This window comes from Mytilus californianus, unplaced genomic scaffold (genome assembly GCF_021869535.1).
Source record: "Mytilus californianus isolate M0D057914Y unplaced genomic scaffold, xbMytCali1.0.p SCAF_4, whole genome shotgun sequence".
Classification (NCBI taxonomy): domain Eukaryota; kingdom Metazoa; phylum Mollusca; class Bivalvia; order Mytilida; family Mytilidae; genus Mytilus; species Mytilus californianus.
In genome coordinates, this window is record NW_026262690.1 from 49,990,143 (window position 1) to 50,010,684 (window position 20,542).

General features: G+C 33.1%; 1 protein-coding gene across 2 annotated transcripts; it reads left to right on the forward strand.

The window, feature by feature from the left end:
* The first annotated feature begins 1,379 nt into the window (after window positions 1–1,379).
* Window positions 1,380–16,024, forward strand: LOC127738210 (leucine-rich repeat-containing protein 74B-like). Of its 2 annotated transcripts, none has more exons than XM_052249377.1 (11): window positions 1,380–1,507; window positions 2,878–3,046; window positions 6,522–6,703; window positions 6,949–7,056; window positions 7,492–7,585; window positions 9,263–9,312; window positions 11,533–11,614; window positions 13,017–13,102; window positions 13,624–13,818; window positions 14,776–14,874; window positions 15,210–16,024. In XM_052249377.1, the coding sequence occupies exons 1-11, from the start codon at window positions 1,409–1,411 to the stop codon at window positions 15,921–15,923; spliced, it is 1,878 nt and encodes a 625-aa protein (XP_052105337.1). In that variant the 5' UTR covers window positions 1,380–1,408; the 3' UTR covers window positions 15,924–16,024. The 2 variants fall into 2 exon arrangements, with proteins under 2 accessions (XP_052105337.1, XP_052105338.1); XM_052249378.1 differs by lacking the exon at window positions 1,380–1,507 and adding an exon at window positions 2,056–2,143.
* The last annotated feature ends 4,518 nt before the right edge of the window (window positions 16,025–20,542 follow it).

The window sequence follows — 20,542 nt, forward strand, 5'->3', positions numbered from 1 at the left end:
TTCATAGGCTGCACAATTGCAAATGATCTAGATTGGGGAGAGCACATTAACAACATCACAAGAAAAGCCAGCCGAAGCCTAAGTTTCTTACACCGAAACCTCCACATTAGCTCAAAATCCATCAAAGAGCATGCCTATAAAATATTAGTAAGACCGCAAATGGAATACGCCATGACAGTATGGGACCCATACCAGCAAAACCACATAGATAAAATTGAAAAGGTACAAAGACGAGCAGCACGATATGTAACCAGCAGACATAGAAATAGATCAAGTGTCAGCAACATGATAACTGAATTAGGATGAAAAAGGTTACAAACAAGACGAAAAGAAGCTCGACTCATCATGTGTTACAAAATAACGAACGACCTTGTGGCCATAGACAAGAGTAAATACCTACAAAAACCAACAAGAAGCTCTAACCGGACAGGACATCATACTTACCTATTACAGCCAGCCACCAAAGACTGTAGGAAATGGTCCTTCTTCGTAAACACCGTCAAGGATTGGAACAAACTGCCTCCAGATATCGCCACAGCTAAATTTCTTCAGATATTCAAGTCTCAAGTGACCAAACCCTCAAACTAAATCAACTGAACAATTTGTTTTTAACCTGTTTTTAATCATGCGCAACTTGCCAGAATATTCATCATGTTGAATGTGAGCAGTATTTGGAGGAAGAAAAAGAAGACAATAACCAAACTCCAACACATATACTGTAAACAAATGACGTATAAGAATGCCGACGCAATCAATAAGAGCAATCTCCAAATACTCGATCTGTTGATAATGAAAAATTATATCTTCTTAACCTATAGTATCAGCCACTGTACCTCTTAAATTGTATAAATCATTCCATGAAAACTATACAAAAAACTGAAGGCTGAGCAAAACGAACCCCACCAAAAACCCGAGACAACTTAGGCGATCCAGAAAGGTAAATGAATATACGTACACATCGAGATGATGTCATCATATGCACTGACAAGGCATATCTACAACCATATGTGAAAACCTATGTCAATCATGATTTTTTTAATTATTTCATTGCCATGATGAAATTAAATACAAGAATAGAACTACAAGTTATATCTGACAGTGTATATTATATTATCGGCCATGTAGTTCACTAATGTAACTTTCAATCATTTCTTATTAAACCGTCCAGTTTGTTCAATTATTTATTAAATTATGATGACGAAAAGATAGGACACGACAGTCTATACAAAGCATCATAATAGGACCAGATTTTGTCTAATCTTTATTAAAATATAGATTGTTTGGTATTAAACTGATAAACAACAAACAATTCCACAAGTATCTCTTGGCGATAAAAGGTAAGCGGTGACATCCTTGTAATCAATACACACTTAACAATCCAAACTTCCGAAACTTTTCAATCAAAAGAATGGAGAAAGAAGGGAAACACGTAATATTGTTGAGCTCATTAATTAGACCAAGCAGCTATACTCCTGGAGCAGCCAGACAGCGGCGTATTATACTGAAAGTAAGTAGACTTGACAAATGTATATATTTATATGGAAGATACAGATTAAGATATTTTATTAGGGGGTAGGGAGGTCGGCAGTGAAATATCTAATAGTTCACATACATTATAAGATCATGTTGAGCATAGATATTATAAACATAAGATGAAAGGTTTTTTTTCACAAATCTTGGTATATCATCAGTTTAAAGCGGAAAAGTGGACGGACATTTCTAGTAGAAATTTAAATGAAATTGTATTTTTTGTCGTATAACGAGAAGATAAGAAATAGTAAAATTATTCAATTGAAAAAGTACTTTGTCAAAAAACTTCAATGATCGAAAATTTCTACTGCACAAATACATAAAATATAATTATATATGTGGAAACGATACAAAAAAAAATACGTAATAAAAGAAAGAATGAATTTGATTTTTAAATCTGATTGGCAGAAAATACCATTGTTGTGGATCAAATCGTGATATGGACCAACTGTCAAATTGTCTTTAAGTGAAACCAGTAGGTAACAATAGATTAAACAAATGCACCAATGACTTAATTGTTTCATTGTTTTGACAATATTAGTCTCATGGTATAAACAAAATACAATTCTAACAAGGGATAGTTGATGAGCCGAAAATGACAGAGATAAATGAAGTGAGTAATGGTCTAATTATTTTAGTATATTTTGTATTTTGTTTTATTTTACTCCCAAAAATATTGACCACTGCCGACTTGTACAGCATTCAAATGTATTATGATATATGATTAAATAGGTATAACTTCTATTAACGAAACTGAACATCTAATTTAACCACGAGAAACACGGCGAGTGCCACATATGGTGCATAACCTAGCTGCTTACTATCCTCAGTACCTGAGTTTACATTCGGTATTTGTTGGCGATCGTGTTGCTCTGTCGTTATAGTTTTATATTAGTGCTTTGTAGACTGTTGTTTGTCTTTTCGTCTCTCTTCGACTGTTTCTTATTCTCCGTTTGGTAACATACTCATATTTTTTTTATAGAAAAAAGTAAAGAACTAGATATTCATAGAAAGGATACTGAGGCCTATTATATACATTAGATTAAGGTTGCGTTCCTAAACTTGCAGTACTATGAAAATTAGAAGATGTAGTATGATTGCCAATGAGACAATTCTCCGCCAGAGACTTAATGACTTGAAATCTTCTTTAAAAGTCATAAACAGTGGAATAAACGGAAAAGTAGGGTGATATACAATCACTTTTTTTTTGGTAACGTTCATTCTCTTGACTGGGGACTGTATGTCTGGGACTTATTTATATCGTGTGCATTATAAATGACCTTACTGTCTCATTTGAGATGCGGTTTCGTGTCTCAATTTTTCACTTGCTTTACATTTTATTTTTAGGCCCCCGTTTCACAAAATAGTAGACAGGGAAGAAGAACAGTAACAAGCGCGTCAAGTAGACTAAGACGATCACGTAGAGAGACTGAATCAGATCCAAATAGTACTGAAAACTCCAGGCAAAATACAAAGGATTTAGATATTCATGATATTCCTGATGAAGAACTTCGTGGTAAGATTTCAGTTTTGATTCGTTGATATTCCAAACCAGACTTAAGTTTATATATTATGAGTTAAACTAGTTACAAAAATGGTCTCACTTCCAAATAAGATGTTAAGCACATTTTACGAAAGGAAGCTATTGCTCATAAGTTCACAAGAAAACTTTCTTGTAAACAGTATTAATAAAAAAAAGAAATATTCGAACTAAATAGAGTTAACATATAATGTGAATATTTCCTTTATTAAATATAACAAACAAAGGGCACAGGAGATTATCGGAGAGCTGTGTAAATCTAGTTTATAATGTTGCTATGCGAACACTTTCCCAACTTTTCTTGTGAAAAAATGTCTAAATGCCGGACATTTAGTCAATATCTTTCATTAACAATCAGTCCAATACTAGTATACAATATTTATATGCTTTAAAGATCAGTCGGCTCCAATCATCTCTTGTACGACACCATACTAATTGCGGCTATTTCTTTTCAACCACAAAGAAACGTGTAACTTGCAGGATTTCGATATTGTCGACTTCAAGAAGAAACCTCCTGATGCTATCTGCGCAAGTCCCCCTTGAACATTCAGGCAGGCCACTTTATATAACTGTTGACCTAAACTTAGCCAAAGAGCCTAAATACCAATAGCCTAAATACATTAACTGAAAATAAATCTTCAAAAATCTAATGGATTCCGAAGGTGATTCTGCCAGACAGTGGATAAAAGGCAAATAAGAAACTGTTGATACCTTTTCAGAAGGGGTTAAGGCTGTGAGATCGTTTATACAAGTCTAGACTTTTAATGGGTCTATGAACACTCGTGCTGCCCGAAATGTTGCTCAACACCTATCCTATACCTCCATGACAAATATATTTTTTTCCCGCAGACAAAGCCCCAGACCTATATCTTTTTTGTTTGTTAGTAAATAAACTATTTGATAAAGGAATTATGGAATTGACAGTTCACTTGGAACCAACATAAATATTTGCTAAAGAGTGAATTCTAAACAATCATAAATCATAGATCTGTTTTATGTTTCTTTGAAATTTCAACCAAAGATATAGAACTAGCTACTGGATACCCAGATTACACGATAAGTGTCCATAAACCAACGTTATATTGCTGGGTCTGTCAAATTCTCCACGAAACTTCTTTCCAAATGATTTAAAATATATTTTATCAGCAGGGCTTCAGAGTTACTGTCCTTCTTTTAAGGGTGGGTGACACATATGTGTATACTTAATATATGAAAAGATTTGTTATAATACATACAATCTAAGTCACTCTGCTCGTACAATGATATAAAACATTTGACTTCTCTACCCTTTACAATCATACATTCTCTGTAACAGAAAACATTAAGATGCTTTATTTTTTATTGACAACCAATTTATTACGTTTCGAGGACGTTTTTTGACGTGTTTTTCAACAACCAGTCGCCATTCCTATATGAACCACCTGTGTTCCTCTTGTCGAATTTATCTCTTATTCTTATTAGGCAGACTTCACACACTGTTGTTTTTCTTTGTGTAGTTTTTCTTTTTTTGCCATGGCATTGCCAGTTAGTTTTTGACTGATGAATTTGACTTTCCCTTTGGTATATCTTCCGTACTCTAAAAATAAAAAAAAATAAGTTGACATTAATTAAACGCAATATAACAAAACAAAATCGGTCCAAGTCAAGGTGGAAAGCGGAAAGGTCCATTTTTTATGGTTTAAAGTGTGAATATATTAGAAGTGAATAAGTGTAGCTCATGATATAAAAATTTAGCACACATATAGATTTGGCCGGTATTAGTTTCAGTTTCAATAATTATGAAGTTTAATTACCGAAATACATTCTTCGAAAAGAAGAAATTCAAACGTATTGTTTGCAAACATGTGTTGAAAACAATAAACAATTGTTCGATTTTTAACTCTTTGATATAATTCTAATTATCAGTTTGGTTAACAAGAAAAAAAAACACATCATATATGAAATATAGATCTCTGATTTATAAATCTAAACTATAATCAGATTGCTGATCACATGTACCACCTCCTTTTTATTTGTCCATCTTCCGGACCAGTCTTGGATTATATATTTTTAGATGCAGGTACGTGTATACACATGTTTTCCCTAATATGAAAATCATATGGCTGTAACTATTACCAGCTAATGTATTTTGATTCCTCAATGTCTAATATATGATTTTTTTTCTAACCTTGTAATGCATAGTGTACTCGTATAGTATGCTCGAATCAAGCAGCGAAAAAGAACATCAACCTAAACTATTACGAGGAAATTCATCGTAAAATACTTTTAAATTGTTCTGTTATTACAGCAGATTTGGTAGTAGAAAAAAGCCAACGGAAATCCGGAACGATTTTGACAAACACAATAATTTTTTCAATTACGATTTTAACTGCCATCAAATGAAAACAAATACTTAAATAGCCACAAATAGCAAGAATTGAGTATGCTAATTGGTATTTTCCTACAGAGAAATCGATTTTATATGGATCAGTTTTACGTGATATATAGCTCAGTCTACAGCTCTGGAAATAATCTATACGTTATTTATTTATGTAAAAAGGTGTATACGACTTTCGTCCCGATATCATTAAAATCAGTATGTTTGACAAAAAATATTTTTCATAGTTCAAATGCTTGTCAGGAAAAAAGAGATTAGCAAATAAACTACATTTTAAAGTCTTTTCAATATATTACATTTTAAAACCCATGTTGCATACTAATATACCTGTAAACCGAAAATTTTATTTTCGCATGCATGTACTACTCATCGCTATCTAATCTTCTTACGTGGTCTTGGTTTTAAGTAGTCGAAATCAAAAGAAACATTTTTTTGTACAGTGTTATCCAGTTAAGCTGAGGATTAGCGAACATTATTAAAAGAAAATCATGTTTTTATATTGATTGCATATCGCACTTTCGAACTTAAGAGACAAATTTACAAGAGATGTTTCTTTCAATCTTTTTGTTCATAAATATACAAACACATAAATATTTGATCAGTTTTATTGTTTTCTTAAGAAACAATAAACCTTCAACAAGGTCGGCAAAATGTCATTTCTCAGATTATATATACGTGAGCTGTTTGTACAGTCAATTTATAATTTAAATACAGTTTTCTTCATCTCGGAATTCAAAGTAATCCTAGATCGAAATATTGAACGAAACTATTGTACGCTATATTCAGCTTCGTTGTTGCATGTATTTCATTATTGTTTGAATGCTTTATGAAGCGTTGAACTTTAAGCAAGTCTAAAAGCAAAAAATCGACTGGGAATGAGAAGATTGTTTTAAGTAAAATGGATAGGAATTTAAATGTTATACGTACTCTTACAATTCCATTTTTGTCTACTGATGATACTCTGTTGACAATTTCGGAAGGTAAGTTTTTTTTTATTTATTGATGACATTAAATAATAGATGTTTAAGATTTTTGTTATTGTCCTTTCTTTACAAATTATTTCATTTTTCGTAGAGAAGAGAAAACAGAAATTGGAAAGACCAAAAGTTATGCAGAAAATGTATGAAAAAGCCTGCAACCGTTTCAAAGTGGTACCTGTAAGACAATACTGGGAAACACCAGACACACATACTGTATCTCTTCCAAATTACAACTTGGGAACACAGGGTGTGCAGGCACTTGCTACACCATTAATGGTGAATATGTATATATAACTTTGTTTAATAATTGTTTATTTTATATAGTCTTATGTAAAACAGCAATGTTAATCATTAATTCCATCTAAGCATTTTGTTGAGCGTTCAGTTTTAACAGTTTTTTGGCTCAACCATCTCCATTTTAATAAATGTTTACCACTGTGACAGTAAATTTATTTTTCTGGCAAATATTTGTATGTTTAATTGGTTAGTATATTTATTTGTATACTTTTCTTACTTGACAGCTTCATGACTCAATAACAGTTATAGACCTGTCTGGAAATGATATGGGAGCGAAAGGTGTACAATCATTGGTCGACGCTTTGCATGGAAATACATCATTGAACTCTTTGGTAATACATATACTTCTGTAGATTTTTGAAAATGATTCTCCTGACTATTGTTCGCAGGGGCGGATCCAGCCATTTTAAAAAGGGTTGGGGGGTGGCGGGTCCCAACCCAGGATAAAAGGGGGGGAGTGTCCAACCATATGTTTCCATTCAAAAGCATTGATCGTTAAAAAAAGGTGACGACTCTCTATACAAATGTTGTTATTTGTTAATTGATTCGTGCATAATAGTATAAAAACAACAAACACTGGAATTATTACAGGCCACTACAGTATTTGTAGAAAGACTTGAAAATGGAAATCAAAGTGATGCAAAATTTTTAACAAATGGATGAACTGGATTTATAATTTAAAAACAAGAACTCGGATGAAAATTTGAAGAAGTAGTATAACGATAAGTTGTATTGTAATATCTTTATTAAAATTGTTTATTCCATAGAATTTAGCGGAAAACAAGTTACATACTGCAGGAGCAGTTGCATTGAAAGAGTTTCTCCGTGAACATCCCACTTTGCAGATACTATCTTTGTCAGGTAAATCTAATAAGCATATAATTAAGGTCTCAATTGTGATTTTTACTTGACAGTTATAGAAAGTTAAGAAAAATAGATAAGATCATCATTAGTAACGTCGCACATATACGGCATTTCAAGGATAGTTTGAGATAAATGTATATTTTAAAAAAAAGTTAAAACACAGTTCTTACAAATAATTTAATAACATAAAAATCACTGTAAACGAATGCCCTCTTGTCAATAATGAAGGTCGTCTTGAACATGCATGAAATATTTTCCACTGGACGTAAAGCAAACAATAACTTGCTTATCAATCAATCTATAATGACGGCGTTAACGAGAATATTTAGCCAAATGTGAGATATTATATTTGAATCTTGTTGAGGAATATCTTGTTTCATAATCATATGTCATATACTTGTGTTGATATATATTTTGTGTATAGTTTACATTTTACATTTTATTTGTACAATGGTAGTTTTCTGGTAGATGACAATACACTGTTACGCTATTAACAGTTGTTATGATAATGACAAAACTGTCCCCTTAATCTACAGACGTTAATTACTTAGTACTATACATTTGCACATTCTACAAAAAAGGGGAGGATTGAGACCTCAAGAAAACTAACCCTGTTGTGCGTTCATTGGCATGTCTCAGAGTTCGGTGTTGGTGACCGGTCTCCGATGGTCTCTTAATTGTATTCGCAACTTTTCTGGGCTGTGGATGGCTGAAAAGCCTTACGCATTGTATTTATATAGACACTTGTCAATTGTTGTAGATTTTTTTTTCGTTGTGGGTACTATTTCATTGACGTATACGCCACTGATAATTTTATTCGCATTATTACATCAATAAGAAATGCAAAACAAGTATTACTGTTTTATCGTGTTCCTATTTGTACCGGAGAACGTGAATGGAGAGCATAAAAGGCTTCATTTGGCCCCAAAAATTTGATTAAAAATATATTGATAAATTAATAACATGATTTAGAATATTCATTTTGCATTTATGATAATTAGATTTTAGATTTAAAACTACACGATTCAAAGTTTTTCAATAAAGTTGAAATGCTTATTAATCGCATGAAAAGGTCTCAAACGTCACCAAAAATTGACAAATTTGAGCGAAAATTTCATCAAAAAAGTGAACATCACAGTCTCTCGCCACGAAAAAAGATGATTATAATGCATGTTATACCATACTACACTTTCTGCTGAAATAACTTGAGTGTCGGAAGTTCGATGAACACTAAATTAAAGTAAGTGTGTTCATTTTTGTGGTGAAATCGATGAATTCACTACTGTCTGATGCTTTGGTATGATTCAGTGATGATCAGAACGACCTTCATACCTATACTATAAAAACTCAAATAAAGTAGTATATGTGAAAACATTTATCATGCTAAAAAATAAAAACGGTCTCATTGATATCTGTACAAAAACACTTTTTGAGAATCATGGGCAGATTAAAGACTGAAAGACCCAGCTGCCCACTCCCCAATCTCAAGTTATTTCTTTATTTGACGTATACAGTTTAAAATGGCCATTAGCACGGTTCTATTTTTTGAAATATTATAATGGAAATATTCAATTGTATATTCTTGCAGTTAATATCAACTTGTATGTCAAATACGAAATGGTGCAAAAAAGTCTTTCAGCTTTCTATGTACTAGTATTTTGTTTCTTTCCTCAGGGAATGGCTTTAAAGACGAAGATTCCATTATATTTGGTCAAGTAATGAAGGTACGTAACCTGATGTTTCATACTTCATGAATAAAAAACTTGTTTGAAGCTAAAAACAAATGGCTTTGCTTTCGATTATTTATTACATTCTACCATTAAAAAATTATGTGGAATAAATAATTAATACAAACCTGTAACCGTTCACTTATTTGGTATGCATAAAAAATTAAACATTTATATGTTTATATGAAAGTTGGTTACCGGAAGATGTTTTCCAACGGATCAAACTAAAACTTTGTTTTGACAGTGTTGGTCATCTTTGATTTCAGAAAATCATCACCAAGCAGTACAAGTTTATATTTCTACTCATTCATGTATTACGTTACTATGTATGAAAAGCGATATCCAAGTCAAAATCATATCATTGATAATATTACTATAGGATGTGTTCGTGTTTCAATCAAGAAGCTGTAAAGTATATTTTAGTAAGGGTCTTTGTTAAATTATATGACTCGAGTGGACGCCAATCTTTGATTTCATGTCGAAAGCATGAAGCTGTTTGCACTTTTTACTCCGAAGTTATGTTTCTCAAATTGTTCGACGTATTAAGCTTGTCTGTGAATGCGGTCATCTTGAACTTCATGGTTGGCACCTAAGTACAAATTTTAAGAGATACCGTCATGTCACGACCCATGCAGACAAAATATTTGTTCAAATCTGTATTAGGCATAGAAAGTGCTCTCTACGTTTATTTCCCCGTAGAGCCCCATGTCAAACAATGATATGCGATGGCGGTCATCTTGAATTTTAGATCGGCCCTAGAAGTAAAAGTTTGATTTTGAAGACCAAAATAATAATCATACCATGTAACAATTAGCTGAATGTTTTTTTGGCAAGAAGATATTCCAACCAATCAGAATCTATTGACAATAGTGGCCATCTTATATTTGCACTCGTGACGATGTGACTACCGTCTAGGTAACATATCTTTTCAGTTTGGTCCTTTATGGCTCAGTATTTTTCGAAGAAAAAAACATGTATTACTAAGTAACTCCAGCAACGACAACTGTAGCAGCTGAGCCGGACCTTTAAACATTGATGTCCAATTTAGAACAGCAAAAGCCGATTTACACAGACCCCTCAAAGCCCTAGAGATTACTAGGGTGCTTTGCGTGCAGAGAGCGTAATACACTCCCAATAAGTGCATGCATCTAAATTTACGTCACAATTTTGATCAGACGAACGAAGCTGGGTATTTTTATTGCCTGTATTTTTTTTTATCTATACATTTTATTTGTACAATGCTAGTTATCTAATAGATGACAATAAATTGTAATACTGTTATTCACTACCTCAATTCGAACGAACTGGTCTTACAGACTGGTGAATAAACTTGAAGATGGAAACGGGGAATGTGTCAAAGAGACAACAACCCGACCAAAGAGCAGAACACAGCCCAAGGCCACTAATGGGTCTTCAACACTGCGAGAAAATCCCACAACCGGAGGCGGGCTTTATCTGGCTCCTTAACTAAAATGTATACTAGTTCAGCTAAAATGGACGCCACACTAAACTCTGAAACATATAAATGAACCAAAACTAAAAAGACATACAAAATTAACAAAGGCCAGAGACCAGTTCCTGACTTAGGACAGGCGCACAAATGCGGCTGGGTTAAACGTGTGTTGTGAGATCCCAACCCTCTCCCTATACCTTTAGCCAATGTGGATTAAACAAACACACAGCAATACGCCGAGATTGGTATTAAGTATTTTTCCGTTTCTGAGTTTCATTTTGTTATCCGTATTTCCAATTGAAAGGAGCAATGACTGACATCCAAAATATGAACCAGCACACGGAAATTGAATCAAGTTAAAAGATGAAACTGTTCGGCTAAAGACGTCAAGCGCTACCCGTCATCAGGCAACCGACAAAATACGTAAACTTCAAAACCAGAGGACAAAAACAAAAGACAGGGTATATCAGGGTAGCGCCTGACGTCTGACTTGATAGAAGAATTGGGCTGAACAGTGAAATATGAGTTTTAGATAAATATTCCTACAATAATGGACATAGAGGAACCACACTCCATAATCTTGTATTTTATAAGAGCATAAATCTGAAACACGAGGAGGAAGTCCATATGACCGTATTTCTTCTCCCCATCCAACTCTTGAGGTTTAAATAAATGGTGAAGGTAATGGTTATCTCATAGAAGTTTTTCAAACACCATACAGGATCTGCATGAATGATGATTAATGTTGTACTTTTTAATTTTAGGAGAATCAGCGCCTGCAACACGTCAACTTTTCACACAATGAATTCGCTGAAACGGCTGGCCTACAATTTCGATACGTTTTGAGTAAGCAAATATTTAGTTGTTCTATTTGCGAAAGAGCACGCTGTATGATGGATAGGGGTCTACATTTCTTTCAACATTCAAGCATACTTTATTTATTTTGCCAATTATTCTCTATTTGTTCTCTATTTTAGCACTCCATTTTTCTCTATTCTTTATTTATTGGTCCAACCCTTTTCTATTCTGTAAACCCAATCTAGATCCTCTTGTATGCACAGTTACAATTCACATTCTTTTTAATGTTACTAAAGAGTGAAATAACAGCAGGTAAAGGATTTTGTTGAGTATAAAGCTATACCCTAAACTAAGAAATATTATTTCCAGACGATGGCTGTCTACTGAACTTCTTCATAAATGTGTTTGTTCAGAAAACTTTCCCGAAAGAAAGGTTATCATATGCACCTTTATCATATCATTTAAATGCTGTTTACATAGGTTATTTGATTTCTGATACCACTATTTCAACTTTGATAGTGTATATAAAAAATAAGGAGACGTGGTCTGATTGCCAATGAGACAACTATCAACTACAGTCGTAAGCTACTATATATATAGGTCTTTTGACTTGGATGGAGAGTTGTCTCATTGGCACTCATACCACATCTTCTTATATCTACTTATTATGAATGTATTTCAAGGAAAAAAGGTTCTATATTTTATTGCTACGTTCGCCTCCCACACTAAAAAAGTTCATCGGAAGATACCAAGACCTTGTTGATAAATATTCTGTATCATTCACAAATAATACATGATGGTCTTGATGTAAAGATTCTAGGTACTGACGTTGTTTATCATCTTAATGACGTGTTATAGTGTTCTTTTATTTGTCTTTGTAAATGATTAACGTTTACTGCATGTTTTGTCCATTTTTGGTAATATCCTTTAAACGTGGCTCGGTACTTGTACATCCCGCCATTGTGTTGTGCTGTTGTCATTTTTTGTATTCTTGTGTTTCAATGTTGCGTATGTGCTTTGTCTATATGCCATTTTGTTTTTCTTTGTTGACATATTTGTTTGTTTTTATAGTAATTGAGATTATAACACAATGTTGACTGCTGTACCCCTATTTTTGACATTTTTACCTATTATGCCTGTTTGTTTTGTTCACACATTGTTGTAAATATAATGGATTTTTTTGCGACTGTCATACAAGTGGGAGGTTTAGCTAGCTTTAAAATCAGGTTTAATCCACCATTTTCTACATAAGAAAATGCCTGTACCAAGTCAGGAATATCACAGTTGTTTTCCATTCGTTTAATGTGTTTTAGCTTTTGATTTTGCCAATTGTTAAGGTACTTTCCGTTTTGAATTTTCCTTGGAGTTCGGTATTTTTTTTTTGTCTTACTTTTTACACACCGTTTGGGAACATTCTTTAATGGCTCACTTACTTCAATCTTTTCAACAGGTGACACCGAAAACTTAGAAACTTTCGATATCAGCTGGAATCATTTGAGGAGAAAAGGTGCAATGGACTTATTAGCTGGTGTGAAGGTAGGTTATTATCGAAGACAGCTTTCGATTGAAAATAAGAATTGCAATTATGTCGTCATTCATTCTAATTTGAACTTGTGGTGTAAATGTTTTTGTAAATTCAAAAGCAGTCTTAACTTAATCAGTACAAAGAAGTACATGGCTTAAATATTCAAGGAAACTTGCTGAAAGACTTACACTAGAAGATTGAAAAAAAAACACTTAAATAACATAATGCAAATGGTCACAACATGTGGTTGCTTTTATTGATTGCATCATGGAAATTTGGTCTTTGATGATAGTTGTCTCATTGGCAACCATTCCACACCACCTTACTTTTATACAGATATCTTACACTATAATAACAAAAAAATAAATCAGTACTGAAAATAGAACGATTTGAGTAACGGAATATTTCGGTGTAGCCTGTAATAAGGCAATGTCTAGGTGCGAACATCACAGACATGTTTTCTCTTCATACTATCTAAACTTTCTTTAGAAGTTAATTTTAAGAAGATAATCAAATTCATATAATATTACAGAAAAACTATGGTTTGAGAGTACTTGATGTAAGCTTTAATGGTTTCGCAGCTGAAGGAGCAGCCGTTATGGCCAACGTTTTAAAAAAGAACAGAACTCTACAAGAAGTTGACATGCGTCATAATAGATTAAATGATGCTGATATCATTAATATTGCAACAAAAATGGACTGCAATGATTCTTTAAAAGTTTTAAAGGTATTATTTATATACACATGATCTTAATATTCTCAATATACCTAATGAGTTATAAGGTAAATAGTAGGTAGAACCAGAGACATATAATATAGGTCTCTGGACGAACCTACCGAAATCCAAATGATAGTACACGGACAATACTTACAAAGCAACAAGATATGTTAACGGGACCAAAAAAAACAAACATATGTAAACACAGAACAACCAGGTACATCGACAATTATGATGATAACCATATTCTGCTTCGTATATATACAAGGCACCCGTCGTATTGCCACTGCAGTAGTAAACACCGGCAATGCATCAAATTTAGGAAGGGTTGTAATCGATGAAAAAACATTTATGGGGAAATATGTCTTCGATCCTTTGTCACATGATCACATAATAACGATCGACTAATTCGTGTTGTCGACCATACAAATTTTGAACTGAGGGACTATAATTTGATATTTTCTAAGCAGCTTATGTGACCGTGATAGTGCTCTGAATTTGTACACTGGACATAAACGTTAGAAAAATGAACCAGGTGTGTTAGATATAAGAAGATGTGGTATGAGTGCCAATGAGACAACTCTCCATCCAAGTCAAAATTTATAAAAGTTTTGGCTTCAACACAAAATCCTTAAAGGGACAATACATTACTTGGGTACTATAACGACAAGCACTAACGAGGTTGTCGACTTAAGGAAATACGTGTGGCGGGATAAACTAGTTTTAGTGTACCAATACCTTAACGTTAATCATTGTGTGCTCCCCTTTTGCCTGATTTGTTTAAAGATATTGACAGAGACATATATACACATGTGTCTCTGATATTAATAAGAAGTATTACTAGATAATGAGATTATTAGGCTTAATATTCAATACTTTAGAAAAGATTGACTACTTTTATTCAAAATATAATATTTTACTTATGATGCCCTGAAGGTTAACAGCATATGTTTTAATATATTTCAGCTTGGTGAAAACCATTTTACACACTTAGGGGCTCTAGCCCTGATAACAGTTTTACTCAATCCTGATAATGTTATTGCTCTGGAATTACTTGACCTAGGAGTAAGTTACACGTACCAATAAGACACAAATGAGCATGAAATTAAAATAACATAAAACATTATACTAGAATTCTGTAGTGAGCGCAGTACAAGGGAAATGCAACAGAAACCATACATTTTTCTTGCAGGTGACAAATACCATTGAAATAAATTTTATCAATTGTCAAGTATTTAAACCAAAACATTTACGTAATGTTATACTCTTTTTTGTTCTTTTTCTCAAATACCAAATCCAGTTATTTTCTTTTTGCTTTAAACATCATTCTTTTATATCCGTATATGCTATTGATCTTTAAATAAATTCCATGATTAAAAAAAATTGCATTTTTTTTTCAGAATACTCCTGTCAGCGACGATTTTGATTTTATAGCAAATGAACTAAAAACTTCAAGACAAAATCTTACGATTAAATATGGGAGAATAATGAATATGAAGAAAAAGCTTCCGCAAAAGCAACAAATAAGTGACAATCAAGATTCTAACTTAACAAATCATCAACAAAACGAATCCGAGGTTGATATAGAAAGGTCTAAAACGCTCCCTACCATGAGCTCTTCGGCTGGTACTGATGTCGACGACTTGGTATTTAGTTCTGAATCAGAGGCAAAAAAGTCTGCCTTGGATTTAAAAGAGCCATCATCACAAACCAGTGCGAATATAAGTGAAGCTGCAGAAACTGAAAAGCAGCACGAAAATAACAAAACCGTTGTAAAAGAAGAGTCAATAACATTTCCGAAAACTGAAAAAGATAGTCCTGGTGAGGAATCAAATTTAACCTTGCCAACTAATTACGAGGAGAAACAAAATGTGCCATCTGAAACTAAGTTAGTAAGCAACAGTGTAGATAAAACAAAAAATCAGATAGATACTAACAATTCCAATATAGTTACTAAAGAAAACTCTGAAATATCATCAGCTGAAGATAAACAGTCAAAGAAGGATGAAACAATTAATGCTAACAAACTGGCTTCACAACCTTCACAATTTGACCCCAAAAATCTGTTTGTGCTGCAACGACAGACATTCATAGAAAAGAAGCCAGACGATTAAAAATATTTCTGTTAAGAGATAAAATTCGTTATTTACCAAATAATTGACTGAAAACAGAAGAAACTGTTGCTATTAACCGAAGAATAAACATAATATTTTCATTGTTCATTTTTATATTTTCCTGTATCAAATTTAATTCCATTAGTCATATGACTGCAAAACAATTCAGATTTTTATAACGGCAAACATGGATAACCGAGGGTAACAAACATATTACCACCCTTTAAATATGTGTCAACAGGGTTAGGGCCCTATTATAACCCTTATAAAAGATGACGTTTACGTGATAATAATCCTAATTTAACTTCTAAACAAGAGTAATAAAATGTATTTACAAAAATACCGAACATTTTTGTGCCTGTCCCAAGTCAGGAACCTCTGGCCTTTGTTAGTCTTGTATGTTTTTTTTTATTTTGGTTCATTTATATGTTTCGTTGTTTAGTGTGACGTTCATTTTTGCTGAACTAGTATATATTATTGTTGAGGGATCAGCTGAAGCCCGCCTCCGGGTGCGGGATCTTCTCGCTGTATTGAAGACCCATTGGTGGCCTTGGGCTGTTTCTGCTCTTTGGTCGGGTTGTTTTCTCTTTGACGCATTCCACCTTTCCATTCTCAATTTTATTAAAGTAATTTGTTGTAACGAAATCTACGACTTAACAAATTGTTATTCATAGATTACGCTCATTAATATCCAAAATGTTGTTACAGACACGGGCATAGCGAATGAGTTGTGATATATAAACATCGTATCGGTGCTAGAGAAACATCACCGTCCAAAAAATGAAAATTAACAATAGGGAAAGAAAAATCGTCCCTTTTGTAGTAAATTTTTTTGTGTAGAGTTTCTCGTGTTAAACTGAAATATCTTAATATAGAAAAGGACAGTTATGGCTTTTAATCTTTAATTTATTTAAAGCAAGTTCCTTTGGGTAAATTTCGGCAGTATAATTAGAGAATTCTTGATTATTTAACGAAAAAAAATATTATCAATATAACGGTAAGTGTTGTTGAATTTATCAATTGAATCGAATTTAAACGGGTCTTTACTGCGGTTGGCCATACACTGTGATTCATAACAGTAAAGGAAAAAGTCTGCAGTTAAAGGGGCACAATTTGTGCCCATAGGAATACCTACAACCTGCCAATAAACTTCATTGCTGAAACGTACCTAAATGTTTTCGAGGAGAAAATTTACAGCTTTAATCATTTAATCACACCTCCAGTAATTAAATCTAGCATATTTACCTTTCTCATTCGACAAAAAGGCTTTATATGAATTGCCACAAATAAATTTGCAATCAGATTTATCAAACGACCATTTAATTAAATTGAGAAAAATAACGGCCCAATTCATAACAAAACAATTTACGAAAAACAAATGTGACAGACATGAACCAACCGCTCAAGTCTCCCATTGACTGGGTTAAATTAGGTGAACGTTCGTCTGTACCGCCCACTTATCACGTCGTATTTATTATAGACATTTAAACTGTGGGGTCACCAAAGGTTCTCAACGCCTAAATCAAATGATTCGCAAAACTAGTACAGGAATAACCGTTGTGTTTCGATTAATATTGTCTTTACTTGCGTTTTTGTTATGTTTTATAAACAATTTGTATGATATCGCTTGTGAAAAACCCTTGGTAGCAGAATGATTATGCACAGACTATTCTTCTTTTCTGAATGTGTGTGTGTTGTTTTTTTTTGTGAGGAGGGGGGGGGGGGGGGGGGGGTTCTCATGCACATACATGAACATTTCTTTTTTAATCTTAGTGTCGTATTTTTTTTCTCGTCCCTAATATTGAATGTATATCAATTAGTTTTTTTCCTCTTTTTCTAAAACAAAGTATTTGTTTCCTTTCCATTTTTTTCTTCGAATCAATTCATTTTTTAAAACGGCCCAACTTACACAAAGACAATAGAATGAATTTCATAACAGCATGGACATGGACACCTGATATTTAAATGATATCGTGTCGGTCACTGGCTGTCGACAATAAAGACTTCGAGCAATTACCGTATGTTAGGGGCCTCTCAATGGGGATATACATAATTGCTATTTGACACATGTCCATTCATAAAATATTTTTTTTGCATGAAAGTTTATAGGTATTTGTTTTGAATATATGTATATATGTATATATATTAGTCTTGTATGTTTTTCAATTTTAGTTCATTTTTGTGTTTTGGAGTTTAGTGTGACGTCCATTTTCATTGAACTAGTACACATTTTTGTTTAGGGGCCAGCTTAAGCCCGCCTCCAGGTGCTGGATTTTCTCGCTGTGCTGACGACCCATTGGTGGCCTTCGGCTGTTTTCTGCTCTTTGGTAGGGTTGTTGTCTCTTTGACACATTCCCCATTCCTTTCTCAATTTTACTCTCAGCATAAAGTTTCTTTTGAAAGAATTAGTATATTCAGAGGTGATATCAGCAAGTAATTAGAGAAAAAAGTCAGAACAATTCTTTTCTGGCAATAAGTGAAAAATTAAGTAGTGTGTCAGTTATAGACAAGTAGTCCATCATGCATTGCAAATCATTCAGTGGGTTGGTCAATTGCCAAAATAAAAAAAAATGCTTTATTTATTAACAAACACTAATACATGCATTGACGGGGGCATACGTATGCTAAATAATGCGTGTCCGTATAAGGAAAGGTGCCCGACCTGTTGAATGCAGCTGTTCTGTTGATTTGAAAAACGAATGGACGAATCACAGCGATTTAATTTAGAATTGTACTTAATAATTTTTTTAATTTGTGTTTCAGTATCTATCCATAAATTAAATATGTTCACAATACCTTTTATACTAGAATAATTAAACCATTGCACCCAGTTTAAAGATTATTACACTGTTACTGTTATGTTGACATAATAAACTGTACATTATCTCGTGCTACAGTTGACCAGTTTAGTCTTGTGCACATGATTTATTATTCCAAAACAGATGTATTGTGAACATATCATTAAAGTCATGGATATATATTGAAACACAGAAACCGAAAAAGAAGTGAGTACAATTTCAAATTGTAAGAGGGCAACCATTCTTGATTCAGTTAAAATACGGGAGCGGGTGGCTATGCAAGAGGCTTTTAAAATCAGCATGAATAGAATTGCAAATAAACGTTTATGCAGAATTGTCTCAAATATGCGTCCTCAAATAGAAAAAAAAAAATCAGTTGAGTAGGACCAAATTCTTTGAAATTACCTGCTTAGTTTGTAGTAAAAGAATATAGATCCCGTAACTTTTGTTATGCGTGTTCAGGTATAAAAAATCTAAAATAAATATCAATGTTTACAAAAAAGCTACTCCGACTCCAATCAACGTAAATTTTGCACACAAGACCGGATTCATATGCTTTTTGATATTTTCACGAGTTTTTTTTTAAGTTAGAATGATATTTAAATGTTCACGAAAATCTGATCGTTGGAGTCTTCGATGGGAATTCAAATTTGTTCCGTGCAAAAAATTATGCAGCCAAGAGGACTTAAATTATTTTTTATGAAGGTCCGGGGTTTTTATTACCAACAAAAATAATCTTAGTATGAAAGTTGATCGTAGGTTACTCTACATAAACTCGTAGGAATAAATGTTTTCTTATTTTTTTTAAGGAGCCACAGAACGTTTTTTTTTTCTCGATTTTTTGTTGGTATCACCTCTGGATATACTCATTCTGTCAAAAGAAACTTTTTGTTGTGAGTATATAAATATACATTGTATTCATAACAAATTCCTATAAACTTTCATGCAAAAACTTTTATTTTATGAAGGGACATGTGTAAAAATAGTAAATATGTATATCCCCATTGAGAGGCCCCTGACATACTGTAATTGCGTGAAGTCTTTGTTATCGACAGCCAGTGATACACACGATAACATTTAATTACCATGTGTCCATGTCCACGCTGTTATGAAATTCATTCTATCTATCCCTCATCCCAGGAACATATATATTGATATACTGTTCCCAGCTCATCCCTAATAAGAAAAAAGACACTAAGTACAGATCTGAGAATACTCACAGTTACTGACAGCTAGTTCAAAGCCAATAACAACTAATTAAAAAAATCTTGTATCTAAGACTAAAATATCAATCAGTACACATCCAACATCCAATGGATTTAGTGTAAAGACGTCACATACAGTCAGAGAAAAACATGACCTTGTGCAATGCCAAAATATAGTTTTCGACAGATTGTAGTACCGTGAAAGTACATATGTGTAATATTTAGTATGGTTTTGATTTACTGATAACAAACTCTATATTTATACCAATAAAACAATATTCAAAGATTTAATTACAGTGTTGAATAGGTAACCTTTTATAATAAGTTTATTTAAAGGATTGATAAGTTTACCCGGATCGTATCTAAATTTCCGGGCCCGGTTAACAACATCACGTAAAATTTAGGATGTGCTATTCCGTTTGAAATAAGTTTTCTACAGGTACAGCCAAAATTGCAAACCAAATATTTGTATCTATGGAAGAATTTAGTTAAGGCTTTAAGTAATTTGTGGTAACAAGAAAGCACGTAATTTATCCAAAACATCCAAAGATTTTTTTACTCTTCAAAAAGATAATTCCACGTTTTTCATATGTTTTATTACAAAAGTTAATGATAC